At 39.1% G+C, this 10,618-nt stretch overlaps 1 protein-coding gene and 1 long non-coding RNA gene across 2 annotated transcripts; both read right to left on the bottom strand.

The window, feature by feature from the left end:
* Positions 1–2,383: 2,383 nt before the first annotated feature.
* On the bottom strand, positions 2,384–7,854 carry LOC131634086 (uncharacterized). Its single transcript, XM_058904759.1, has 2 exons — positions 7,518–7,854; positions 2,384–2,652 (listed from the first exon to the last, which is right to left on the bottom strand). The coding sequence occupies exons 1-2, from the start codon at positions 7,852–7,854 to the stop codon at positions 2,648–2,650; spliced, it is 342 nt and encodes a 113-aa protein (XP_058760742.1). The 3' UTR covers positions 2,384–2,647.
* A 904-nt stretch (positions 7,855–8,758) lies between these two features.
* LOC131634088 (uncharacterized) lies at positions 8,759–10,315 on the bottom strand. The gene is made up of 2 exons (XR_009293476.1): positions 10,205–10,315; positions 8,759–9,031 (listed from the first exon to the last, which is right to left on the bottom strand). It is a non-coding gene; the product is annotated as an uncharacterized LOC131634088 (long non-coding RNA).
* Between the last annotated feature and the right edge of the window lie 303 nt (positions 10,316–10,618).

The raw sequence follows: 10,618 nt of genomic DNA, 5'->3' as shown, positions 1-10,618 counted from the left end.
TACTCTTTATATATTTCCTGAAAAGGAAATTGCATTGGATTAGAGTACCATATAATCTTAAGCAAAATTCATATTATTGTTATCATCAAAACTAAGATAATTGATCAGAACAAATCTTGTTCTAACAGTTTAGATTTAGGAGGAGAGATGGGAGGAGATTTTGGTATTTGGATATGGAGAGAAGAGATTGGCTTATCTGGGTAAGAGAGGGCATAAGATTGAGGAACTCTATCCAGAACAAACAATGTTGTTTCAGAAGAGGGTGGTTGAGAGGGTGGTTGAGAGGATTCAGCTTCATGGCCTGAGTCTAAAACCACAACAACAGGGTCAAAAGTTGTTTTAGGTTTACTGTATTTGTTCAAGAGGCGGGTGAAAGAATCAGAAACAGAGGGTTCAGGAGATGAAGGTGTGAAAGGGCAGAGCACATCAGTGTCTACAAGGATGTAGTTGAGATGAGGAGGAGGTTGAGAAGTGGATATATTTGCGTGAGGAGGAATGATGGTGTTAATGGGTATGGCTTCAAAGATAGGTTCAGAAGCTGGGAGTACAGAATTAAGAATAGGTGTAGTGCCTTTAGACTTGGGTGAAGGAGGAGGTGTTTAAATAGGCAAGGACACAAAACAAAATGCAATTAAATTCTGAGAATGAACAGTTACAGAATGCAGAGAATCAAATGCATTTAATATTGAGTGACGTTAGGAGAAAACATGATATTTAAAATGATTTGCACAGTTACCTAGGGAGGCGTCTCATCAACTGCATGCATATTTGTCCCTTCAAAGTGAACACGTGTTCATCATCTGGAATAGCTGGTGACAACTATTTTGCTTAAAAAAGATTCTGAATCAACTTAGGCATATGAAACGTTAGCCATTAACAGAATCAGAATATCTAATTGATAAACAAGTTCAGAACTTCTGATAAGAAAATAAATAATCATTTCAAATCTAATCCTATATCAGATCTTCTCATCCTTTCGTTCTGGGCATAAATCCATACTGATGTTCTTCAGAATGAACTTAAACCTATCTTCAGCGAGGAGTTTTGTGAATATTTCAACCCACTGATGTTCTGTATCCACAAAGTTTAAAGAAAGAACACCCTTCTGAATATAGTCCCTAATGAAGTGATGTTTAATCTCAATATGTTTAACTTTGGAATGTAAGATAGGATTCTTAGATAAACAAATAGTAGATGTATTATCACAGAATATAGGAATGTTACTCTCATATATATGATAATCTTCTAGCTGACTCATCATCCAGAGCATCTGTGTACTACATCCAGCAGCAACAACATATTCTGCTTCTGTTGTAGAGAGGGCAATGGTAGCTTGCTTCTTGCTGTACCAGGAGATCAAGTGACTTCCAAGAAATTGACAACTTCCAAAAGTACTTTTCCTTTCAACTCTATCTCTAGCGTAATCAGCATCACAATATCCTACTAAGTTGTAATCTTCAGATCTTCTGTAGACTAAACCAACATTAGTAGTACCTTTCAGATACCTCAAAATTCTCTTAACAGCTGTTAAGTGAGATTCTCTAGGATCTGATTGGAATCTTGCACACAGAGAAACACTAAATAAAATATCAGGTCTGGAAGCAGTAAGATATAGAAGAGATCTAATCATACCTCTGTAGAGCTTCTGATCTACCTTCGTACTTACCTCATCCTTACCTAAAACACACGTTGGATGCATATGAGTCTTTGCTTCTTTGCTTTTTGAAAGATTAAACTTCTTTAGAAGTTCTTTTACATACTTGGTCTGATGAACATAAGTTCCTTCAAAAGTTTGATTGATCTGGATCCCAAGGAAATACTTGAGTTCTCCCATCATGCTCATTTCAAACTCAGCCTGCATAGACTTAGCAAACTCCTTTCCGAATTTATCATTTGATATTCCAAATATGATATCATCAACATAAATTTGGCAAATTAAAATATCCTTTTTAAAGGATTTACAGAAGAGAGTTGTATCCACTTGTCCTCTAGTGAAACCATTATCCAGAAGGAAAGAATTTAATCTTTCATACCAAGCTCTGGGAGCTTGCTTCAGGCCATATAATGATTTCTTTAATTTGAAAACATGTTCTGGAGACTTAGAGTCTTCAAAACCCGGAGGTTGGTGGACATATACTTCCTCATCTATACAACCATTTAAGAAGGAACTCTTAACATCCATCAGATACAAAGTGATGTTATGATGAGTGGCAAAAGAAATTAGAAGACGAATAGATTCTAACCTGGCCACTGGTGCAAAGGTTTATGTATAGTCAATGCCTTCTTGCTGACTATATGTAACACCCTTCTAAAACCCCCCGGTAAAATAATATAATATAATCAGAGTAATAACACATCAAGGATGTTACAATTATTAAATAAGTAAAACATCAAAGTCGATTGTCATGCTTTTATTAAAATTAACCAAACTTCAACATGTGTTCATCACAGCGGAAACTTATTTCAAACAATGTTAGGAGCATATCCAAACAGCTCATCAATACATAATCCATAAACAAAATAACAACATAGTATCTCAAGTAACGCTAAGACTAATCGATCCCAGTGTTACAATCAGAGCATGACTCGACACGAACTACGGGCTAGCTTATAAGCTATCTTCACCCAATCACACGCCGCTACATCCTTAATCTGAAATCATCAGAGTAAGGGTGAGTTTCATTCGAATTAATAACCATTATACAATCATAAGCAATAGAATATCATAGCAATTATCATCCACTCATCATACATACAATCAGAATTATTATAACAAGCAAGCAACAGTGTATAAACATCATCTATCACACCACACAATCATTCAGTCATATCATAATATAATGCAATGAATGAACTAACACTAATGCATGTGGTACCATCCATGGGATAAACCCATCCAACTGATCTTTTTCATCACCGAGATACAGTTTTAACCAGCACAAATTCCACACAATGGGAATTATGCCCACCATTTTGATCCATTTCATCACCGGGATCCATCACCGAAAATGTATGCCAATGAATGCAACATATAACATGCTTACAACATCACCAATTCGATGTAACACACCGTTTCATTATCATCACCAAATCATCACCGATAAGCATGTATATATTCTTAGCATTCATACAAACATAACACACGCATACACGAAAGTCATCACCCAATAAATACATAATCACAGATAAACAACTTGGACTTTACATCCATACTACCTATTCATCATATAGGCCTTTAACTCAGCTTCACACTGCTCAAAACGGCACATAAATCGGGTATTCGGATCAAAAGTTATGAGTTTTCAAAGATAAAACATTTTTAGAAAAGTGCTGCAGGAACGGGGTTGTCCCTACGTGGGAACCGGTTCCTGGCAGCTTCAAAAGTCTCGTCTCTGGTTTTTACTATGGGGAACCGGGTTGTCCCTACATGGGAACCGGTTCCCAGCTACCCAGAATCCATATTTCTCTGTTTTTACAAGGGGGAACCGGTTCGTCCCACATGGGAACCGGTTCCTACGTACCTGCACAGCAAAAATCACCATTTTGACAGCTTTTACCCTATCCCATAACCCCAATTTCAGGTACATACGAACATAGCACACAAATATCATTGTTTTTCACACAATTACACATTTCAAATAGGTTATTGACATGTATTAACATCATATGTCACAAGTATCAACAGAATCATGTCAATTCATACAAGATTATCAAAACCTAACAAATTCCCAACCCGACACGTACGAATGAACTAAACAATAATCCTAATCTATCCTACTACCTACAATCGCATAAGAATTACTAACCCGAAGAATCCCCCCTTACCTCAGAGTCGGATCTTCGAAGTTCTTCTCCCCCTTTGGCTCTTCTCACTTTCACGTGTTCTTCAGTTCCAAAATCTGCTTCTACTGCTTCTGCTTCTCTTTTTCCCAATTTCCTTTATTTTATGAAAAATAAAATAAAACATTCTTAATGGGCTTGCTTAGTTAACACCCCCCTTCTACTAACTATCACACTCAGCCCAACACCATATTTTTATTATTTTCCAAATAATTCCCACAGATTATTATTTCTAATAATTTAATTAATGAAATAATTAAATTAATACACCAGAATTAACGGGGTGTTACAACTCTCCCCCACTAAAAGAGTTTTCGTCCTCGAAAACATACCTCAAACGAAGAGTTCAGGATAAGAGTCTTTCATCTGACTTTCTAGCTCCCACGTAACATTTCCACCTGCAGCTCCTCCCCAAGCTACTCGGACTAAAGCTATTTCTTTACCACGTAGTTGCTTTATCTTCCGATCTTCAATCCTCATAGGCAACGCCTCAACTGTCATATTATCTCTCACTTGCACGTCATCTGCCTGGATTACATGAGACGGATCCGCTATATATTTCCTCAATTGAGATATATGGAATACGTCATGTAGGTTTGCAAGTGTGGTCGGTAAAGCAATACGATAAGCAACCTCTCCTACTCTTTCCGTAATCTGAAACGGACCAATGAAACGCGGCGTCAACTTCCTTGACTTTAGTGCTCGACCAACACCCGTCGTAGGAGTTACTCTAAGAAACACATGATCTCCCTCTTGAAATTCAAGTGTTCTCCGCCTTTTATCATGATAGCTTTTCTGACGACTTTGAGAAGCCTTCATCTTCTCTTGAATCATCTTAATCTTTTCCGTCGTCTCTTGAACAATCTCTGGTCCAATCACTGCACTTTCACCAGCTTCATACCAACACAGTGGTGTCCTACACCTTCTACCATACAAAGCTTCAAATGGAGCCATACCAATACTCGAATGGTAGCTGTTATTGTAAGTGAACTCAATCAACGGCAAATAACTATCCCATGTACCACCTTTTTCCAGTACACAAGCACGCAATAGATCTTCCAATGATTGAATCGTCCTTTCAGTCTGACCATCAGTCTGCGGATGGTAAGCAGAACTTAACCTCAATTTAGTACCCAAGGCCTCCTGTAACCCTTCCCAAAATCTGGATGTAAATCTTGGATCTCTATCTGATACTATGCTCGGAGGAATACCATGCAAACTTACTATTTTCTCAATGTACAACTGTGCCAACCTTTCCATCGAATAATCCATCCTCATCGGTATGAAGTGAGCAGACTTCGTCAGTCTATCCACAATAACCCAAATGGCTTCATAGTTCTTAGCTGTTCTTGGCAATCCAGATACAAAGTCCATGGATATGCTATCCCACTTCCATTCAGGAATAAATAAAGGCTGCATAGTTCCATACGGCTTCTGATGTTCGATCTTTGACTTTTGACAAGTCAAACAAGAATACACAAATTCAGCTATGTCCTTTTTCATTCCCGGCCACCAGAATAACTTCTTCAAATCATGGTACATCTTAGTAGCACCGGGGTGAATACTCAACCCACTACGATGTCCTTCTTCTAAGATACTCTTCTTCAGTTCAGTAACATCAGGAACACAAACACGGTCGCCAAACCTCATTATGCCATTCTCATCAATTCTGAACTCATCTCCTTTTCCTTGGTTAATCAGAGTCAATCTGTCAACTAGTCCCACATCTTCCTTCTGCCTTTCTCTGATCTCATCAAGAATTCCACTTGTCAGCTTTAACATACCTAACTTGATACTATTCGAAGTGCCTTCACATACTAAACTTAAATCCCGGAATTGTTCAATCAAATCTAGTTCTCGTACCATCAACATTGACATATGCAAGGACTTCCTACTCAAAGCATCAGCAACAACATTCGCCTTACCCAGATGGTAATTCAGCTCAAAATCATAATCTTTAAGGAACTCTAACCACCTCCTCTGTCTCATATTAAGCTCTTTCTGATCAAATAGGTACTTCAGACTCTTATGATCACTAAACACCTCGAATCGTGAACCATAAAGATAATGTCTCCATAATTTCAACACAAACACCACTGCTGCTAACTCTAAGTCATGAGTCGGGTAATTCTTTTCATGCACCTTAAGTTGTCTCGACGCATAAGCAACTACCTGCTGATTCTGCATTAGTACACCTCCAAGTCCCATCAATGAAGCGTCACAATATACAACAAAAGATTCTGCCGAATTCGGCAAAATTAAAATAGGAGCACTAGTCAGCCTCTTCTTTAATTCTTGGAATCCTTCTTCGCATTCCGAGTCCCAAACGAATGCTTGACCCTTCCTAGTCAACTTCGTCAACGGTAGAGCTAACTTTGAAAATCCTTCTATAAACTTCCGATAATAACCTGCAAGACCCAGAAAGCTACGAATTTCGGTAACGGACTTCGGGGCTTCCCACTGAGACACGGCTTCTACCTTTGCTGGGTCTACGGCAATACCGTTCTTGGAAATTACATGACCCAGGAAACTTACTTCGCTTAACCAGAAATCACATTTCGACAGTTTGGCATAAAGCTTCTTCTCTTTCAACACCCCCAGCACAATTCTGAGATGCTCTGCATGTTCTTCTTCACTTTTGGAATATATCAGAATGTCGTCAATGAACACCACAACGAACTTATCGAGATAAGGATGAAAAATCCTATTCATGTATTCCATGAAAACACCAGGTGCGTTAGTAACCCCAAAAGGCATCACAGTGTATTCATAATGACCATACCTCGTTCTGAACGCAGTCTTCTGAATATCGTCCGCCTTCACACGAATCTGATGATACCCAAACCTCAAATCAATTTTACTGAATATACTAGCTCCGACCAACTGATCCATCAAATCATCAATCCTCGGCAATGGATACCGATTCTTGATAGTAACTTTATTCAGTTGTCTGTAGTCTACACACAACCTCATAGATCCTTCTTTCTTCTTTACCAATAACACCGGTGCACCCCACGGTGACACACTTGGACGGATGAACTCCTTCTCTAACAATTCTTCTAATTGACTCTTCAACTCGGTCAATTCAGATGCTGACATCCTATAAGGTGCCATCGATATAGGACTGGTTCCAGGAACTAACTCAATAGCAAACTCTACTTCCCTTTCAGGTGGTAGCTCTCTGACATCTTCTGGAAAAACTTCTGGAAATTCTCGGACCACTGGTAATTCATTACTCGCTACTCTTCCTTTCACTTCCATCGACGCAAAAAGCATAAACACGGCTGCCCCGTCTTGAATTGCTTCACCTACTTGTCTTGCAGTCATTGCCAACTCTTCGATACTCATCTCTTCAGGAAAGATGACCGTCTTCGTAAAACAATTGATATGAACTCGGTTAAATTGCAACCAGTTCATCCCCAGAATAATGTCAAGTTGTTCAAGTGGAAGGCACACTAAGTCCATTCCAAACTTCCTACCAAATATATCAATAGGACAGTTCAAACATGCAGATGAAGTGGTCACTGAACCCGACGCAGGAGTGTCAATAACCATACTTCCATTAATCTTTGTTATCTCTAAATTCAGCCTCTTAGCACAATCCAATGAAATAAACGAGTGAGTCGCACCAGTATCAATAATCGCAATTAAAGGTGTGTTATGTATGAAACACGTACCTTTAATCAGTCTATCCTCCGGAGTAGTTTCTGATCCAGACAAAGCAAAGACTTTCCCTCCAGACTGGTTCTTCTTCGGCTTGGTGCACTGTGTACTGATATGACCTTCTTCTCCACAGTTATAGCAAGTCACAGTTCTCATCTTACAGTCAGGAGCAACATGGCCTACTCTGCCACACTTAAAGCACTTCTTCTCTTCTTTCTTGCACTCATCCCTCTTATGTCCAGTTTCACCACAGTTGAAGCACCTAAAGGGAGCACCAGAATCTCCCCCACTAGGTCTTCTCCAGTTACCAGCTCTTGGGTTTCCCCTACCATATGGTGTACCTCTGTCCATAGGCTTCTTACCCTTCTTATCAACTAACTCACGAGAGTGAGATGATTTCAGCTTAAGACTGTCTTCCTCAAAGATTCTGCTACAGTCCACCAAATCAGCAAATCGGCGAATCCTTTGATACCTGATGCCCTGTTTGATCTCATCACGAAGACCATTCTCAAACTTGATACACTTAGAGAATTCTCCAGCTGCATCGTTGGTGTAGGGTGTGTAGTGCTTAGCCAATTCCACAAATTTGGAAGCATATTCAGGCACTGTCATACTACCCTGTTTCAGTTCCAAGAACTCAATCTCCTTCTTTCCCCGAACATCTTCAGGATAGTACTTCCTCAGAAATTCTCTCTTGAATATGGCCCAAGTAATCGCAATCCCATCTGAATCCAATTCAGTCTTAGTAGTAACCCACCAGTCATCAGCTTCTTCTGATAGCATGTGAGTACCGTACCTCACCTTCAGATTTTCTGCACAATCGATCACTCGGAAGATCCTCTCGATCTCTTTCAACCATTTCTGAGCACCATCAGGGTCATGAGTGCCTTTGAACAGTGGAGGGTTGTTCCTCTGAAAGCTGTTCAACTGTCTGTCAGCACCAATCACAGCCCCAGTAGCATTCCCTCCCAGTACACCAGCAATCATGCCTAGAGCCTCTGCGATAGCGTCATCGTTCCTTCCACTTCTTCCAGCCATTGTTCTGCTAAATCATAAAACAATCTCATCAGAACAAAAGTATCGACAGTGTTTACCTTACACTAGTCGCATACAAGGGAACACTGACACTAAGACTCTGACTCTAACGACCGACTATGCTCTGATACCACTATTGTAACACCCTTCTAAAACCCCCCGGTAAAATAATATAATATAATCAGAGTAATAACACATCAAGGATGTTACAATTATTAAATAAATAAAACATCAAAGTCGATTGTCATGCTTTTATTAAAATTAACCAAACTTCAACATGTGTTCATCACAGCGGAAACTTATTTCAAACAATGTTAGGAGCATATCCAAACAGCTCATCAATACATAATCCATAAACAAAATAACAACATAGTATCTCAAGTAACGCTAAGACTAATCGATCCCAGTGTTACAATCAGAGCATGACTCGACACGAACTACGGGCTAGCTTATAAGCTATCTTCACCCAATCACACGCCGCTACATCCTTAATCTGAAATCATCAAAGTAAGGGTGAGTTTCATTCGAATTAATAACCATTATACAATCATAAGCAATAGAATATCATAGCAATTATCATCCACTCATCATACATACAATCAGAATTATTATAACAAGCAAGCAACAGTGTATAAACATCATCTATCACACCACACAATCATTCAGTCATATCATAATATAATGCAATGAATGAACTGACACTAATGCATGTGGTACCATCCATGGGATAAACCCATCCAACTGATCTTTTTCATCACCGAGATACAGTTTTAACCAGCACAAATTCCACACAATGGGAATTATGCCCACCATTTTGATCCATTTCATCACCGGGATCCATCACCGAAAATGTATGCCAATGAATGCAACATATAACATGCCTACAACATCACCAATTCGATGTAACACACCGTTTCATTATCATCACCAAATCATCACCGATAAGCATGTATATATTCTTAGCATTCATACAAACATAACACACGCATACACGAAAGTCATCACCCAATAAATACATAATCACAGATAAACAACTTGGACTTTACATCCATACTACCTATTCATCATATAGGCCTTTAACTCAGCTTCACACTGCTCAAAACGGCACATAAATCGGGTATTCGGATCAAAAGTTATGAGTTTTCAAAGATAAAACATTTTTAGAAAAGTGCTGCAGGAACGGGGTTGTCCCTACGTGGGAACCGGTTCCTGGCAGCTTCAAAAGTCTCGTCTCTGGTTTTTACTATGGGGAACCGGGTTGTCCCTACATGGGAACCGGTTCCCAGCTACCCAGAATCCATATTTCTCTGTTTTTACAAGGGGGAACCGGTTCGTCCCACATGGGAACCGGTTCCTACGTACCTGCACAGCAAAAATCACCATTTTGACAGCTTTTACCCTATCCCATAACCCCAATTTCAGGTACATACGAACATAGCACACAAATATCATTGTTTTTCACACAATTACACATTTCAAATAGGTTATTGACATGTATTAACATCATATGTCACAAGTATCAACAGAATCATGTCAATTCATACAAGATTATCAAAACCTAACAAATTCCCAACCCGACACGTACGAATGAACTAAACAATAATCCTAATCTATCCTACTACCTACAATCGCATAAGAATTACTAACCCGAAGAATCCCCCCTTACCTCAGAGTCGGATCTTCGAAGTTCTTCTCCCCCTTTGGCTCTTCTCACTTTCACGTGTTCTTCAGTTCCAAAATCTGCTTCTACTGCTTCTGCTTCTCTTTTTCCCAATTTCCTTTATTTTATGAAAAATAAAATAAAACATTCTTAATGGGCTTGCTTAGTTAACACCCCCCTTCTACTAACTATCACACTCAGCCCAACACCATATTTTTATTATTTTCCAAATAATTCCCACAGATTATTATTTCTAATAATTTAATTAATGAAATAATTAAATTAATACACCAGAATTAACGGGGTGTTACACTATAGCCCTGAGCAACCAGCCTGGCTTTGTTTCTTACAACTTCTCCTTTTACACTTAGCTTGTTCCTGAAGACCCACTTAGTTCCAATGATGTTAAATCCTTTTGGT

Source organism: Vicia villosa, unplaced genomic scaffold (genome assembly GCF_029867415.1).
Source record: "Vicia villosa cultivar HV-30 ecotype Madison, WI unplaced genomic scaffold, Vvil1.0 ctg.001224F_1_1, whole genome shotgun sequence".
In the NCBI taxonomy this organism is placed as follows: Eukaryota; Viridiplantae; Streptophyta; class Magnoliopsida; order Fabales; family Fabaceae; genus Vicia; species Vicia villosa.
Note: the sequence above shows the minus strand (reverse complement) of the source record. Positions and strands in the feature narration are given on the sequence as shown.